This window comes from Lichenostomus cassidix, chromosome 1, assembly GCF_008360975.1.
Source record: "Lichenostomus cassidix isolate B80296 chromosome 1, HeHo_3.0, whole genome shotgun sequence".
NCBI classification, from domain to species: domain Eukaryota; kingdom Metazoa; phylum Chordata; class Aves; order Passeriformes; family Meliphagidae; genus Lichenostomus; species Lichenostomus cassidix.
In genome coordinates, this window is record NC_139479.1 from 16,084,557 (window position 1) to 16,103,023 (window position 18,467).

The 18,467-nt window shown below is 37.9% G+C and overlaps 1 protein-coding gene and 1 long non-coding RNA gene across 2 annotated transcripts in view; one reads left to right on the forward strand and one right to left on the reverse strand.

Moving 5' to 3' along the window:
* Positions 1–18,467, reverse strand: part of LOC146444257 (uncharacterized) — a 271,742-nt gene that overhangs the window by 212,115 nt on the left and 41,160 nt on the right. The gene's annotated exons all lie outside the window — the stretch shown is intronic.
* Positions 1–18,467, forward strand: part of CTPS2 (CTP synthase 2) — a 63,231-nt gene that overhangs the window by 16,474 nt on the left and 28,290 nt on the right. The window contains exon 13 of the mRNA XM_085051374.1: positions 626–669. Within this exon, the coding sequence (XP_084907500.1) occupies positions 626–669 (44 nt within the window). The remainder of the gene's footprint in view (positions 1–625; positions 670–18,467) is intronic.

Here is an 18,467-nt window from a genome sequence, read left to right on the forward strand (position 1 = left end):
GCTAGTGTGAATATGATTTGTTTAGAAGAATTTTTATTCTCTGTGTGAAATGTATGTCTGTTTTAAGAACTGTTTACAGATCCTGTGATTGTTAGGTACTTGGCTCTTGCAGCAAGATCACCTTCAGCTAAGTACCCTGTGCTACCTCCCTGTGCAAGAGAGTAAGAACTCTTGGTTATGCAGGTTGCTTGAAACCTGCTTCTTGGTCTTGAGAATGTAGAAGAAAGTGTGCTTAGGGATGACCTGTGTAGTCTCTCTCTGAAGTGTGCAGGTGGTGAGGAATAAAAACTGAGAAATGATTTTCTCAATTGCCTTCATTAGCCAGAGTAGCCAAACCAGAGCTATTGCAATAGTAGTACGAAGAAATTTAACTCATCAATGGATTTCTAATGCTAAGAGCTGAGAAAGAGTTCTGGAAAGCCAGAAAGGGAATATATGTGTCTGAGGTTAATGTGCTTCCTGTGGTTGCTTGAAAAGAGGTGCAGGATGCATTTCAACACGTGAGATTGTAATGTAAATGTAGACATTTCATTTACATTACAGCCCTGAAATGCCACAGAGCTATTAGGAATTTCTAGTGCATGTAGAGCAAATGTACTGTGTTTACTTTGAACTTCTGTTCCAGATGCAAATTCTACAGAATTTGACCCAGACACAAAAAACCCTGTTGTAAGTACTGTTTTTTTCCTGCATGTGTTTTGTGAGCATACATCTTTGTTAAAAAGGGAGCTACCTCTGTGTTAGTTAAAGTCTATCTATATTTTTATGTGGTAGGACATAAAGTAGTATCTGTTGTCCTTACTCAATATTGTTTAAAAAGATACTTTCTTTTGATAGTCTCTTGCCATTACCTGTTTGCTTCTGTGAATTGCCTTAGCTTTATTTTTGTAATTTTTCTAATAGTTTCCTTGTCTGTATACTCATGCTGGAAATAGAAAACAGTGATTAGGCTGGCTTTACTAGGGAAACAAATATAAAAGGGAGCTGAAAAGTCTAACACTAAACTGTTACCAAAATAAAAATTCATATGACAAGGTAAGGATTAAACTGAAACGGGTTGAAAAATTCTTACATTTCCTTTCTATATGTATAAATACTTACACATATGTATAAATACTTACACAATACTTACCTTTCCTTTATATATATATAAAGGAAATGTAAGTATTGCACCCATCCTCCTCATGCATCTTACAGTTTTCCTTTTGACAAAAATTTCAGTGCCCTAGATATGGCAGGGCTTTCTGCATCATATGCTGATGGTAGGATTTTAGAGTGGAGTTCATCACTTTGTTACTGTAGTAAAGCTTAAAAGCGATCAGTGAAAGAGGATTTTTAAGAAAATGAAAAAGAACAAAAATAAATATGAGAAAAAAGCAAGGTCATGGTGTGAGATGTAAACATCTGCTCTAGTGACATATTAGGTGGGTTGCTCACAGTGACCTGTTTATGTATGAATTACCTTCAAGTGAATTTTGTTGGGATTTGCAAGTTAAAGATACTTTTTTTCATGTCTGCTTAGTCTAAAATGGGCAAGTAGGAGGCTTTTCAGAGCATTTGCCCAGTTTGTCAAAGTTGCTTGTTTGCATAGGAAAGATATCCTAGTCTGAAGTTTTGAAGGTAAATTAAAGACCTTCAGAGTTTCAGTGTGAGACTTGCTGCTAATACTGGGTGGTGTTTGGAGAAGTCTTCAGGTGAGTGAAAGTAAACTTTGCTTTTGGCGTTAAATTTGTTGCCTTGCCATAGTTTGAGGTCTCTTCCTTCCTCCTTGAGCATGTGCAAAGATGTACTCTTTCACTGCAGGGGTCAATTTCATAATAGCAATATGTTATAAAATGTGGAAATACTTGAAAGCATGTATAAATGTTAAAAGCTTACTGTAAAAGTTTGGGCTGTAAGAAGAGAGAGCACAGAAGACTGATTCTGGAGCATCCTTGTTTCTAGAGCTTTTTGAGTGCCAGTTTGATTTATTTGTATTTAACTGGCTGATTTGCAGTTTGCATTCAAGGGCAAGTAAAGTAGGTATGTTAAAGAGAAAATTATGTGGACATAAAGTTAAGAAAATAATGGAATGAATGTATATATCATAGAAAATTAATACATTGTTTACAATGGAAGTGATGTCATTGCAGTATGTATGATGGATATTCTATTTTTCTGAGCTACATTAAGGTTCTGAAATTGGTTATTGCCAGTCATATTTCAGCATCTTAATCTGATCTTTGACACCTCAGTTCTGGACAAGAAACAAATGTAAATCATTCCAAGTGGGTGATTTGCACTACCAATAATTAGAGTTACTAAATAATCTGCCTTAGCAGAGTCCATCTTGTGCTGAAAGCCATTTAGATATTCTATATAATCAATAAAAACAATTGGAAGAGAAGGAGATTACTGAAGCTTGTGAACTATCGAACTGCTGTAGGTGTTTCATTATCTAAGAAGGTTAATTGGAATATATCAGCACTGATAATATCTTCTGATGCCACTGTGTTCTAACTTAGGACCGAAGCAGTGTACTTGAGTTTTGGTTTCCTCTCCTTTGGTAACTGAAGGAGGAGAAGAAAGGTACTGGTGAGGCAGTAGTTACATTTCCTTTTGTTTTTTAAAAAACAGACAAAACTTGAAACATGTAGTTTGGCAGGGGAACTGCGGGGCATAATAAAATATGCAGCTACTTACATTGCTTCTTAATTTGCTGAGCATTTATACACTCAGGACTGACTGTACTACTGAAGTTGATAGTTTCATCTAAACTACTTGGAAAATGTTTGGTCTCCTTTGTTGTCTGCATTAATGGAAATTTGAACCTTTTTGTTGGAAATAAAAACTGCAATTGTCAAGTACTCATGTAACTCAGTATTACACAGAATCACAGAATCATTTAGGTTGGAAGACTCCCAGATCATCAAGTCCAACCCTAAACCAAACACCACCTTGTCAACAAGACCATGGCATGAAATGTCAGGTACAGCTGTGTCTTGAGCATCTCCAGAGACGGTGACCCCACCACGTCCCTACCATGTCTCTGGGCAGCCCATTCGTATGCTTAACAACCCTTTCAGTGAAGACATTATTCCTGATTTCCATCCTGAACCTCCCGTGGCACAGCTTGAGGCCATTTCCTCTCATCCTGTCACTGGTTGCCTGGGAGAAGAAGCCGATCCCCTCATGCCTGCAGCCTCCTGTCGGGCAGTTGTGGAGATTGATAAGGTCACTCCTGAGCCTCCTTTTCTCCAGGCAAAACCCCAGCTCCCTCAGCAGCTCCACATCAGACCTGTGCTCCAGAGCCTTCATCAGCTCTATTGCCCTTTTCTGGACATGCTCCTGCACCTCAATGAGTTTTCCCCAGAGCAGCTTTTCTCCAAGCTGGAGCATTGCCTGGGCTAGTTCAGTAGGGAAAATGAGGGAGGTACATGAGCTCTGAACACAGCCCAAGTTCTTGCTCTTATCTGGGTTGTTTATTTACAGGTGATGTTCCCATTATATGTTTTTAAGCTTTTTGCTGTACTTTCTAGCCTTTCTGGAAAATAGTGATAGGTAAATTTTTAGTGTTCTTTGCTGGAGCATGGCTGTTCAGAAAAGTAATGCGTTTGCTTGAGCATAGAGCTTGGTGTGAATTTTTTCATGTAAATGGTAATTTCAAAATTAATTCCTTAAAGGGAAACTGTATTGCCTGAACTGCTAGTGAACTGCATTCACTGGATGGAGGAAGAGTTATTTGTTTTGTTCCATTTCCCTCATCTTCCTCTACAATTTAAACTTCAGGTTTTTTTTTATCATCCTTTTAATTATGTTCTTTATCAGTTTTATTGCAACTGCACGTAATACTGCTCTGAAAGAAAAGAAGACTCCTTCTGGAAATAATTTTTCTTTATTTTTTTCTTTGATTTGAAAAAGCTGATTTTAATCATGACCATTGTTCTTCATGACCAATTACACTTTGTATAGGACCATGAACCAGAGCTTACTGCACTGGGTAAAATAACTGTATTTTCTATGTACTCAAGGCATTCTCTATATACTCAAGAAACTGTGCAGAAGTATATTTTGCCAGTAGGTGACACTCTTAAAACATGTTTGTTTCCTGGTGCTTGTTTCCTGGTGTTTCCTATTCAGGATGTCGGTAACCTGATTGAATTCCAAAATTTCTAAGGTTGTCTAAGAGATGAAAAGGAACGTATGTCTCACACATGCAAAAGCACCTCTTAAAATTCTGTGATTGTACTTAGGTATGTAAAGTGACTAGTGGAACTTAGCATAATATGCATGTGGTGTATCTACTTTTGAAATCAAAGCATATTGTTAGTTTAGAATATTTTCATAAACCAGAAAAAATAAATACTATGGTTTTCTTTCTTCTAAGAAACAGCACATTTCAACACCTAAAGGGGCTTTGTAAAAGAATGGCCTGGGAGCATGTTAGATCCTATAATGTTTAAACATCATATTTTTTAAGGCTTCTACTAGTGCATCACTGGTGTGGAGTACTTTATTCCTTATTTCATGGAGGGGGAATTCAGGGATAGGAACCACAGTAGTTTGGGATCTTTAATGCACTTGATAGACTTTGCAGTTAAGCTGAGTGTTTAAGTCCTTAAGTCTGAGATCTAAGTGATTTATCAGGATAATGGATGATGTTGGTATTAAAATTCAGTCCAAAATTCCAAGTTCTCCAGTGAGATTAGTGCCTAATCCACTGTTTACTTGCCTTCAAAATGTCCGTTCCTTGTATTTCTCTCTCACTCATTTCTTCCAAAAGTAAATAATAGTACCCATGAATCACATGTGAAAACACATCTGTCACAGGAATCATGCAATGAAAAGGTTAAAACTGCACCAAATAAAGCTAATGAATTTTACCTGCAACAACAGTCACTCAATTTAAACATATACTTACATTTTCCCATTTACAGAGTCATAACAAAAAAAGTACATACTTGCATAAATAAAGTTTAAAATGAGCATCTAATGTTGCAGTTATCATACTTGGCATTGTCACATTGCTATTGAAAATAAGTATTTCGTTTTCTAAAAATTTGGACTGCTTGCTGTATGAAGTGTCATCTTTTGTGAATGATGAAACTGAACCGGGAGGAGTGTGTATATAGTATGTACATATATATATACACACATACTATATAGTGCATACTGTATTGGATAGTATACACTAGGAAACACTCTTCAAATGGAATGCTGCACCTTTCTTTTATGTGTTTTAGAAACTGAGATTTGAATTCCTCTAGAGGTCCAAATAATAGCCCAGGTAAAGCAGGATTTATTAAATAACACCTCAAATGTAGTGTGAAATAGAAACAGCAGTTCTGAACTAGTTGCAAGGCATTTTGGCTGGAATGTGTGGCTAGTGAGTGTGCAGGAAACACAATACAGACATACTTAGTTATCTGTTAAATCTTTATTCCATATGCTTTAAGATAATAACAAATCTGTGGGTTTAGATGTATGCATAATGTAAACAAAATCCAGGCTCTTCTTCAAAGCAGTGATATTCGCTCTTGCAGATGCCTCACTGTCCTGTACCAGTTATCTTTTTTACAATCATCATAAACTCATCAAAGCTGATAGATCCGTCGTTATTTTTGTCCAACGATTTAATTATGTTATCAAGTGAGAATTGATCCTGTTTTTATAGAAGAATAAAAAAAAAAAGAGTGAAATTAGATTGCCATAAGCATTTTTCTTAGAAGAATGTTGCCAAGAAGTGGCAAAGACAGTAACAGTGTTACTTGAAGGCTTTACTGGTGGTGTTGTATTTACTAGTTTGACTGGTTAAACTAGTAGGACAGTGCCTGCTATTGCCAGCCAAAAATGTTAACAAAGATATATAACCCTTTGAGAAATACAAAGTATGACTCAGACAGGTTACTTCAGTCTTGTGGGTAAATTTGGAATATGGGAGATAGAGCAGGTGAAATAGCTGCAGCAGGTACATAATCACCAGTAAAAATTTATATGCGTACAACCTGCTCCTTTAGTAGGTACTAAATTGGGCCCTGCACATATTATTTGAAAACATGTTGTTACTTTCTCTGTGCTTTGGGTCAGGATCTGAGGGTCTCTTTCTGTCCCTTTTCCCCCTCTTTACTAGAAATACTGTATCCACTGTTGAAAAAAATCTTGATAATGTATTAAATCTAGTTTAGATTATTAGCTTATTTGTTGTTTCTTGTAAGACTGCGTGTAACATCCTGATGCAGTGAAGTATTCTGATAACAACCCTGATTAGGCTGATTAAATAATATAAACCAAATTTGGAGTTATAATTTAAATTCTTGAAATGTTTTCTTTTTTCATATCTATTCATGTTTTGTAATGTGCTGTTATGTTTTGATGTTGATTTATTATGGTGCCATAAATGTCTGCAGAAAGGCTTGTTGCTTGAAAATGTCTGAGGTCCAGATAGAAAACATCAATATTGCTTTTTCTGAACTGTTCCATTTTCACATATCTGGGAAAATGGGTATGATGCTGAATTGTCCTCAGCTAATATAAAAAGCATTATATTTCTGAATTTGACATCACATTTTAATTAATTTTTGGCAATTAATTTCTAAGCTGTCTTTTAAGTGAAAGAAAAATCCCTTCGTGTTTTATTAGGGGTTTTTTTGAGTTTGCTGTTAAAAAGCCATTTCATGTTAATGGAAATGACTAAATTGGATTACTGTAGTTCTCAAAATACTGTCTTTTTCTATTGGAGTGTCACTTATTTCAGACCTTTAGCAAAAATTGCTTTTGTCAGAGACCCAAAACACAGTATTTAAAGATTTGTCTAACAAAAGAATCTGAATTGAGTCCTAAGCAGTTCAGGAAAGATTTGGCAGAGAATATATATGAAGTCAGCTATATATGAAATCAGATTTTTTTCCTAGCTGCAGGAAATGAGTATTTCTTTGTCTAGTTTGGTGACATCTCTTTTCTTTACGTGGCATTGTTCTGCAATGGCAAAACTTCTTTTATTTTGTGATGGTGGTAATTTAACCCAGCTAGAAATTGGCTGAGGTCTCTTGCTTTTTATGTGTTCTACTGTTTTACTTGGTTTATAGATTTTTTTTCTGTATATTTTCTGGATTCAAGATTAATTATTTAGACTGAAATGAAAAATATTTTGTAATATTCAAGTGCAATATTTTTGGTGAAATTCAGCTTGCATTAAAAAAAAAAACAACAGAACATCAAACCCATCAGAACAGCTTCTTAGATTTTTTTTTGTATTTTGTTTCATAGAATTTTGTTATAAACTGTGCTCAAATATCTGTTTGGAGCTACTGTTCATTAATGTAAATGAAGTTTTATAAGCCAAATCTTATTTAAGATCTATCTATGGATTTAGTGAAACCATTTGGGCACAGTAGTATGCCCTGAGCATCATTGCCTGTGTTTCCTTTTTCCTATGCATTTCATGGAAGCACAGTGAATACAATAAGAGTGAAATTTACCTTCAGGTACTGTGCAAATTGATTCTGAAGTAGATTCTTCAGCCCACCAATGGAGAGAGCACTGGTGCTGCCCTCCTGTAAAGCATACTGGGTAAAATACTTCAGAAGGTTTTCGTTGAGTAAATGTTCCATGTTTTCCAGATGTTGTCTTGACAAATAACTGCAAACAAAGCAGACAATAACAATCAGATTTTGGAATATATCTGACACTCTTCATTGGTTAATTAACCATTTCATGAGTAATACTTAACCTAGATGAAAAGAGTTGTGGGTTTTTTCTGCAAAATTGATCAGCTTTCCCAAGAAAAGAAATTCCCTAAGTTAGGTTAAAGGATTTGAAAGACCCAATATATTTAGGTTATGCTTACCTCACTCAGAGTCCGGAGCTTTCAAATGTATCCAGCAGTGAGAGTCTCAGATTGGAGCAACCTTTATAGCTGCTTGCATGCTCCACCCTAATTATGAAACTAGCATGTGTCATTGAGTCAGTGCACTAGTTATTGTGCTTTCAGTAGTCAAAAGAATAGGATACTTTAGCAGTAGAAATGAGTAATTTTTTTTTTTTATCTCTCAAATGCATCATCATCCTCCACTGCACTTGATGTATATTTACTTGGTCTTTATAGGAGATCCTGAAGAGGTTTTCTTGCTTGAATGTGTCTATTCTATACTTCAAGATGAACTACACTCAAAGAAGTGTGAAAAAGACTCCTATGAAGATATGTAAAGCATTTCTTATTATAGTGACCTTCTGGAAAATGGCAAATATAAGACTTTTTTTAAAATATCCACATACATAAATAAAATATTAAGAAGCTACTTGCACTTTTTGTGAGTATATAATCACAGTTCTCCAAATTGTGTGCTATTTCTTAGAACCAGAAAGGGATGACTTTCCTCTGGAATAAAATTTTGGTTGCTAGTGTTAAGAATCAGAACATTCCATGATGCGAATGGAAAAAAAATGAAGCATTCTAAATGAAAAAGTTGAATGTAAGGTTCTGAAAACCAGTCCCTCCTTGGGAAGACTTTTATAACTGAGTATTGTGTTCTGTAGGTTCTGAATGTTCTATTCTGAGTGTTCCAATGGTTTTACCATGTTCCATTGATGGTCTGTGGGACGTTGTGGAGTTGATAATCAGCCTCTGGTTGATGCTTCATGACCCAGTGCTGTTAATTTTGCAGCTGATGGGTTGCTGGCTCTGTCTGTGGTTTCTGCTTGTGGTTTCTAATCTGCTTGCTGCCTGTTGTCATTTTTTTTTGTGCTTGGCTCCAGACCCACTGACTAGATTTTTGACCCTGTCCATCACTTCTTGAGTATCAATTGTCATTGCATCACTTACAACCCTAAACCAAGAGCTTTGTGGATCTGTAGGAGAAGGATGGGGCAGAAGAGATTGGAAGTTTTTGGAAATGCAGGTGTATGGGTGTAGGGTTCTATAACAGGTAAGTAGGAGGTTTCCTGAGAAAACCAGGCAAACTTTGGTAGATGAATCATGTAGATACACACTTTGCATTAGCAGCCTGTTTGACTGTGGTTGTACTCACTTCGAAGTGTCAGAAGAGTATTAGAAGAGTCCCCTGGGGATTATATAATTAATTCTTTCCTTTTCCCTGGAGTGGGGTCACCAGTATTTATGCTGGATGTCTGCTGAACTTAAGTGCCTTAAATAATGGGGAATCCACAACTCCTTGTGTGGTGTATTCCTTGTGGGTTTTGTGAGACTGTGTAACTGTATGCCCACAAGCCTTAAGCCCTTTGATTCTCCTGTCTCCACAGATAGGCCGAACAGACCTATCATCTTCCTTCTTAAAATGGCCTTTGACATCAGCGAAATTCCCTGTCCTCCTTTTTTTTTTTTTTCTTTTTTTAATGCAGAGATCCTTGATAGTTCAGTCTTCCTTTGTGGGTCCTGCTTATTAGATCTAGTAATTTCTTCTTGGCTTTCTTCAGTTGGTTCCCATTCTGCTTGAGATGCCATGTCCAAAGTTGTACCCCTTGTTCACCACCCTGGGTGCTCATGGTGTTGAAGCTTTAAGTAGTTCCTGAGGCATTTGTTTGATGAGTACAATCTCTATGTTATTTTATAGGAAGGTGTCCAGCTACAGGTTTTTAACAGTGGATGAATTTGTCAAGTTTCTTGACACTTAATTTCAAGATTGTGGAGAGGACAAATACACTGATTTCAAATTCAGTGCAAAAGCTTGAGGTCCACGAAACTGGGGCAAGAAATCCCCCAGTATCTCTCCAGTCCAACTGAGGCACAGAGCAGGAAATGTACTATCTGTCTTTCTCTCCTTTTATCCTATTTTCCGCCTTTGGTAGGTGGTGAAATTTTAGTAGCAGTGCATGACCAAGTGATCTGCTAAGGCTTCTGCTCCCCACCTGCTAATTCCTCCTGGCAGCTCCTGTCTAGTAGCCTCACCAGCCTTACTGCTTTATCCCTTTTGGAAGCAGTGCTGGGAAGCTGGTGTGCCCCGTCTGTATTGTTGACATTGCCATATTTGCAAGATTTAAGTATTCAAATGACTTGTCTATGTACCTAAGGCACCTCCCTGAGTATAAAATGTAGCAGTAAGATGCTTAGTAGTATGGAAAAATTATGTTTGAGGTATCACAGTTCAAGGAATTCAGCACATTAGTCCTGTTAATTTGCTAAGGGTTCATTAAGGAACACCAACTTATTGCAAAATAGCATAACTAGTTTTAATGAAACATCTTCCTGTTAAAGTGGGAGACCAATGTCTGGAAATTTAGGTGATTTGCTCAAGAGTTGCGTGCCAAATCTGGGGATGAATCTAGTGTCCTCAGATCAACTTTATTCACAAGGCACTGTAATCTTTGAGGCTGTTTGAATGAGAGACTGGCAGAATTGGGATTTGGAGTTTGATTTCCTGACTCTGTCCTCTTCACTCTTGTTTAACCTGCAGTGTCCTCCTCCAGTAGTTTGTGTGGCATCTCTGAACTCTGTATTGGATGAATTCTGTATTGGAGTCTGCCACAGAACTCAGTTTGATAGGACTCAGTATGTTGTCTTTTCCAGAAGACTTCTTTGTAGGATGTAAGTGCTGCTCTGAAATACATCCAGCTTGTCCAGCACAGCCCAGCACTGGCAGAATGATACCCAGGCATAAGGAATTCTAGTTATTCACCAAGAATTTGAACAAAAGTAGGGGAAGATAATTTGTTACTGTTGCCACTGTTAGATGATGTGTGACTAGCAGAAAGCAGCATTTATCTATGCTAAAGAATAGCACTTGAAGCTTTGAAGTCTATGCAAGCTGACTTCCAGTATAGAAGCAGCAATCCAGCTTTGGTTACAGTGTCTTGCTGCTCTTTCTTGCATGTATGAAAATATCATTCCTGCAGTTTATGACATAATTCAGTTGGGTTTGCCCTGGACTAGAGAAGTCATGTTAGTAAGCACAGTGGCCTTTTGGAATTGACGTTTTTATTTTAGCTTGGACGCAATGCCATGAGCAAAAAGAGCACTAAGTTGGTGATGTCTTGTAAGTTTGTTTAGGGATGCACATCACATGTCCCTGTGATGGTTGTGTGTCATTTTCTTTCAGTGATGGTGTGTGCAGTCAGTATTCACTCAAAACTGGCTATTGGTGAGTATTTTCCTAGTAAACTGGTTTGTTGGCATATTTGGAGCAAACAATTCCAGTCACATTGGAGAGCAGGAGAATACAAGCTGCAGGGATGACTGAAGTTGGGACACCACCACTAGTGGTAGGAGGGGTGAAGTGTATGGCATCACAGTCATGTGCATTTAATGATGGAGTGAATGGGATGGTAACTCAGGTGGTGTCTCTTTTGCCCTTGTCACATCCTTCCTGCCACCATTGATGGCTGAATGTTACGTGAATCTGTGCTCCTTGTTTACCTTAACCTTAAATGGGGTAGGTCTGCAAGTGGATTTCTGTGCCATTCATTGACACTGTTGGAAGGGACAGGGCACCCTCCACAGGGGTGGGGCTGTCACCTGAGGGCAGCGACTATCTCAAATCATCCTGTTTAATCCCTTGGTGATGGGTTAACGCCCTAACCCTCCAGTATTTTTCCACCTTCTTTGGTGTATTTTATTGTAGCAGCACCAGGCTTACTTACATGTGAGCCCAGCTACTTTAAAGCTACTTGAGGGATCTCTGTGAGGCTTATGTTACAGCTTGGCCGCAGTATTGAGATGTCTGCTTTCAAGGTGAAGTTTGCTGTAATGGAGAACATAGCTTTGTGGATGCTGAGCACTTGAAAAGAAAGAGCAGGAAGCGGCTTTGTGCTTAGTGTTCACTTATTTCCACTTATATAGTGCTTGTGCATCATCTCAAGCTTACAGACATCCATCAGTAGATCAAAGCCCTTTGCTAACTTTGCTTATTTTCTGTAGTGGGAGAAAGATGATGGGACAATTAAAGTAAATTGGACTGGATTAGGGACTCTCTGGAACATATGAGTCCTATCTGATTTGCAAAGAAACCTTACACAGGTGTCAAATAAGTGTGATTTCTTATTGAGTAAATTTGTATAGAGCAGAATTTGTATAGAACTGGTGCTAGTGTAAAGATTATACATGTGTCTGTGCCTCTGTAAATTACCAATCCCCATGCTGCATCTGAAGGTAAATATGGGATATATTGTGCTGTAGATAATTTGCAAATAATGAAAGCCATGGAGATGCAGATGTCTGCTGCTACCATGGTGTGTGTTCAGTTCAGCTCTAAGGGCTTTGGTTGAGTTCTGCAGAGAATCAGTCCTGCAGCTGCAGGCAGTCATCTTCAGACATTCTTGACCTATCTGCAAAAAGGAAAAGACTTTACATTTGGCATGCTGAGAGCCAGTCTAACACATGGGTAGCTTTCTGTGTTGGCTGACAGATGTGGGAACTAGCTCTGTAGTGCAAATAGGGGAGTTGTGATAGAACTTTACAGTGTTGTGAGTTGGTTCTTACTGTCAGGCTAGGAGGAGACAAAGGACTGACTGAGAGAAAAGGAATATCCAGTGAACAAACTTTCTGAGAAAGATAAAATAATTATGGGTGAGAAGTTCAGCAAACTGCACTACAGCCATTGTAGAGAACATGGCATTGCTTTGAGGGATGGAAATGTTAGATGGAAGATGGGGATGAGTTGTAAAATCCTTTATGTGTCACAGGTGATGCATTCCCTGTGTTAAAATTGTCATTGTTTGTAAAACCTGTAGTGGTGACGTGTAAAAGGGTTGTTTCAGCTCACAAATTAAACTTGAGCTATATGGGTTATCCTGACAAGAGTCTCTTGCAGGCCCTCCCTTGTGACATATACCTAATGAGATGTTGAAGGTGTCTCCCTAAACAGGACTGGGTGCGACTGCTACAGGGATGAATGATTTAATAAGATGCATTGTTTGTAGTCAGCTTTAAATCAGTGATGTGTTACTCATTGTAGCTATATGTGTCAGCTATATATGTACACATCTGGCAGACTAATTTATTGCTGAAACTCCCTGTGATACAGATATTCTATATTGCACAAGATAGTTTTGAGGGAGAATGTATTTCAATAAGAGGTTTTATCCTTCCGTTTTGTGAACCTTGACTCGTGCAGCAGTGTAATATGGTTGCTACTGCCACAGCTCAAATTTACAGTTATGTAGTTGCTAAAACCCTAAACCTTTTTGCTCCATACTAAACTCAGATTTGTTTTTTGAAATTCTTTAGAGTGTTCAAAAATGTGTAAATCTCCATTCCAGCAAAGCATATATGGATTTATGGAGGAGTGACTTTGGTTGAGTTTCAGGCATGGCAAAGTAAGTATAAGTAAGGTAATGCTGTACAAGGGGCACTAGTGAGTTTGTTATTTCTGTGGTGAGATTAGGTCTTTTCTCAGCTGTTCTTTGACCCTGGATGTGCCTGGAGTCTCTGGATGTCACAGCTCTGTCTAAGAACCTTTCTTCATCCTGTAGAAAAAATTGATGAGGAGAGTTGGAATCAAGTTTGTAGTTCATTTTCAGAGCATTGTTGTTGCTCTCAACAATGCAAACCTGATGGACTGTTCAAAAGAGGTCTAGAGGTGCATCTAATAAACCACATGGGCACATGATTTAGGGATTACCTGACAGTGAGATGCCTAATCTCAAAAGGGGAAATGTGCTTGTGAGAAATTCCCTTGTCCAGCATATTTTTTAGCTATAAATAGTTACAATCTGTTTTCATGCAAGTCCAGGACTACTGTCTGTCAATGTAATAATCCTACTGGTGAGTCAGAAATGTCATATCTGGTTGTCTTGATCCTGGAAGGATCTAATCCATTTTGTATTCTTACTATTTATTTAAAAGGATTTGACAGACAGGAGTCTGATACCATATGAGTTTGTGTAGCTTTCTTATAAAGCCTACAGCTTGAGATGATGGTGTGGTGACATGATAGATGATTGACTCGCTTTGTGTGCATGTGGGAAAGATGAGGAACCCTGGGTTCTGGCTTCTCTAGAACAATTTTGCCTTTTCTGTTAAACAGCAGAAGCTGGGAGGATGAGTATTCTGGTGGTTTGACCCCATGGACCAGTGTGTACTCTTCTGTGGATGTACTGGGTAGGGACATTGGGCTCTCAGCATAATTAACAATGTTCAAGGCCCTAGAAATCAGTGATTGACGCCTTTTATCAGAATTGTGCTACAGTGACCCTTTAGGTCCCTGTGACCCTGCTGGAGCTGTGCTGACTTTGCTGCTGAAGTGGAAGGGAATTATTGAGAGAGTGCCACAATACTGAGCGACAGGTGCTTGCAGTAGATAGTGACCCTACATTTCTCCAGGAAAAGGTAAGTTTGGGGAAAACAGCAGCAACCGTGAGAGATGTCCTTAGGGTGAGAGAAATGGAGGTCATTTTTGGGTAGAAACATCTGAACCTCTCTGTTCAATTTCCTCACCTTCAGCACTGTGTGGATGGTCAGCCTTGCTGGCCTGTTCAGGCTCAGCAGCACAAAATGCAGAGGCAGAGAAATAAATAGAACAGTGGTAAGAGCTTTGGATTTCTCTCTTTGATTCAGAGAAAGCAGTGCTCCAGAAGTTACTAATTCTCAGTCAGAAGTCTGCAAGTGAGCCATGCCATGTCATATCAGATTATTACTGATACCCTGGGGTATGTTTCGTTACCAATCTCAAACATAACAAAAATGATGCTGCAAAGTAATGGCTTTACCTTTAGCATGGAAATCCCTCATCTGTTAGCATTTTGGTGTATCAGTATCTAGATATAATAGATGTTTGCTAAATTATTTCAAAAGGAAAACTGTCAGAATTACCATTTATAACTTTCAGTTCTCTCTGATATGGGAATGGAAGCAAAAGGCTGCTAGAAAAGTCTCCCCTCATCCACTGTTTTGACCAAATAAGAGTGGGACATGAGGGAAAATTGAAATTAGAGGGACTAACAAGGCCTATGAGAAGAGTAGCAGCTGTCTAACTGGCCTATTGAAAGAATTAAGCTATTGCTACTAACAGAAATGTAGTCAAGGAAGGATAGTGCTTGTATACCTAGCATAATTTTAGATTTTCTAATTACCCAATTTGATTATTAAATCAGAACCAAATTATACTAAGTTTAGTAAGTAACAGCAGTAGGAGTTTGGAATTTCTGAGTTTACACAAAGGCATCAAATGAGCAATTTATAAACATCTGTGAACCAGAACTTTAAAGAAGTAGATTTGCATTTTGTTGTAAACGGAAATTAACAAATTATCCACGTCAGCCATAACTCACTTCTCAGCTCTGCTAGTGAGGAAAACAACTATCAATTAAGTTGAATTTACCTTAAAGCCAGTTTCATTTATTTTAGGTTAGTGACCATTCTTCCTTTGAACACAAAAGTACTTTTCTTTTTTTTTTCTTCCTGTAATACACAGGAGTTCATAGCGAAGCTGTAACAAATAGAGCTTTAAGTAATTTCTTAGGATTCAGAATCAGGAGTGGAGAGAATTTTATAAGAAAGTTTTAAGTGTCTTTAGCTTGTAAGGCTGTGCATCAGATGCCATGTGGAGCTCAGCCTTAAGGCTGGCATCAGTTTGGAATAGACCTGGGTAACCCCTAGAGACCTGTGCATGCTATGCCAAAACATCAAAAAAGCAGAAACATTGGTTTTCCTCTGAGACATTACTAAAGGCCATTTTCCCCATCACCTCTGCACAGTCACCTTCTATTGTCCGTTGGATCTTAGTATTAAAAGGCCCTAATATCTAGCTGTGAAGAATCTGGAATTACAATTTTGAAAATAATCAAAATACATGTCTAAAAACACTTGATGATTATTGTATTGCATCTAAAAGATGAGCTAGATTAATTAGCTGTGGCTACCATTGGTATTGTCATTTGGCCTGACTAATTAGGGAGAGCCTGTGCAGGCATCAGAGATGCCATAAAACTCTTAACTTTGGTCTTCACTGATGAGAAGGGAGCCCAACAGTTGCCCAAGAGCCTGGGAAAAACACCAAAACCTCAGTATTGCTCAATCTGTAAAATGAAAAATGAGTTTTGACAAATCACAGCAGACATGCTGTGTCTGCAATGACACAGATCAGCGACAGTGCTTTCTTGCACAGCTTGACTTTGTGCACAACTTTTTTTGTCTTGTCGCAAAGAAATATTCTAATCTTTCTCAGAATAATCCATTTTAAGTAGAGATAATTAGAGTTCTTGCAAGGTTTGTGTTGTCTTGCTGTTTCTCTCACTGTGAATGTGGAATTGAAAGTGATACTATAGAGAAATGATACGAATTTGCTAATACCGAGTAATTTACCATTTTTGGGATTTAGTATCATTAACACCACTATGTGGTGAATATGTAATCACCTTCTCACCCCACTTAATTAATTCTTACCTGCATATTCTGAGCTGAAACTTAAGTAATGAGACATTTAATCATATCTGTCTGCTTGGAGGCATTAGTGAGCCAGTGCTTAAGCAAACCACTCCAATGTTTCTAAAAATCCTTTTGCCTGTGCACTTATTTTCTTTGTTCCACCACATACTTACAAATTCAGCAAAACCTGGAGTTCGAGTGACAAATAGCACTGGGAGGACCTTTTTTTGAGATAAGGAATTAAGAGAACTCTGCTTTCCTGTTAGAACCTAGATTGAGCTGATGAAATACATTTATGAACTAAGCACATCTATGATTATTATATCACAGGTAGGCAATGTGTGTATATTATGGAATCATAATATTTGATACCATAAACACAATGCAGTGCATATTATGGGATTACCTTTACTTAAGAAGAGCACACTGGGTCAGACCACAGCTCCATCTAGACCAAAGGCCCACTTGGCCAGACTTGACCTGTCTCTCCCTTTACAAAATCTTTGTTGGCAATGTCCCAACCCATTATAGCTGCCCAAGTGCTCTCTGCTTCTACATTTATATTAAAGCATGAGCTCTGTTGCCTGGCATGGCCATCAGATGGTTCAGACTGTGGGTCTCTGTATCTCCACTGAGGCATTTGCCAATTGGGTGGCTGTGGGTGACAAGGTTGGTGAGAGGTTATTCACCACGAGTACTGGATCAGCTGGTTTCACCTTCGGTTGCTTCAGAATTGAATGAGTACCATCTGTTTCCAGTGATTTTTTTACTGTCTATTTTGTCTGATTTGTAACCACTTCTTTGAACATTTCAGTTTGACATGGGTGCATCAGAGCTTCCCCTGAAGATGGATTTTATCTTGGGAATGTCTTTCAAATTCCTTGACATTGCACACAAGCAGAATGCTCATCTTTTTTATGCCATGGTCATAGTTCTGAGTATGAGGTTTTTTTATCTTTTAGTCCTGATAATTGATTAACTTCACAATACCAGATTTTTCTCCTTAAATGAAAATGAATGAAAATATTTGACTCTCAGTTATTGATACCTTTTACAAGTTTCTTCTTGGATATTTGGGGGATGGGATTTGGTATTTATATATTTATCTTAAAAATAGTTGTGTTTCTTCATTTGGACATTTAGTTTCTGCGAAGAATGCCTTCTTGCTGTTAATAACCTCCCACCTTTTTCCTTTCTTAAACTTTTTTTCATAAAAAAGCATTTTTCTAAGTGAAATTGAATGTTGCATTATCAAAAAAGCTTTGCTCTTTCCGGTACTTATAAAAAGAATTATGTGAAACTATTTGTAAACCAAAGAAGGAAATTTATGCTACGTAAAAAACATTTTTCTGGATGAATTGGATGTAGGTGAGTGTCTGTCAATGTTTGATTTAACAAGCAGAAAACATTTTTTTAATAGCAGACTGTATGCCTGAGTCTGCGTTGGTAATGCTGCAATATATTGGGTGTCACTTCAGAATGAACTGAGGATGCTCTGGGATGGTGTATATAGTGTTGGCAGAGAATAGATGTTGAAGAGAAATTCACAAAACCGTTTTTGTTCAAGCATGTCGTGCATGTTAGGGCAGAACAGCACTGCTTACCTCATGGCTTAGATGAGCATTTCAAGCTGCCACATGTTTTGGTGTGATTCTCCACTGGAGTGTATTTGCCCCTGTCTGTGTTGTGGTTCCTACAGAGAGAAGCGCTCAGGTGATTCCCTTAAATTATTTATCTAAATGTTCTGCAGCTGAAGTTATGTGAGATGATTCCCACACACAGGGGAAGCAGTGTAACTAGTGAGCTACTTCCTCACCACTGTCCTGTTTGGCAAGTTAAAAATGTAATGCTGATCAATGAAAGAAAAGAAATTTGGAAGGGGATTGTCCAGATCCCTTAATACTGTGATTATATCCTTTTATACTGTGATTATAAAACACTTCCTCCACCCACTGGTCTTAAAACAAGCTTGCAGAAATTCTGTATTAACAAAAAATTTAAAAATCAGGGAACATGAAGTACATCACCTGTTCACAGATTTCTGCATAATTCAATAGATTACTGGAGAGTTTGTATGTCGAAACCTACATGAAATCCTCTCCAATTTTATGAATGCCATTTCTATAGAAGTTTCTCCTAGCTAGATAAGGGACCAAGTTATGTGAAGGCACTG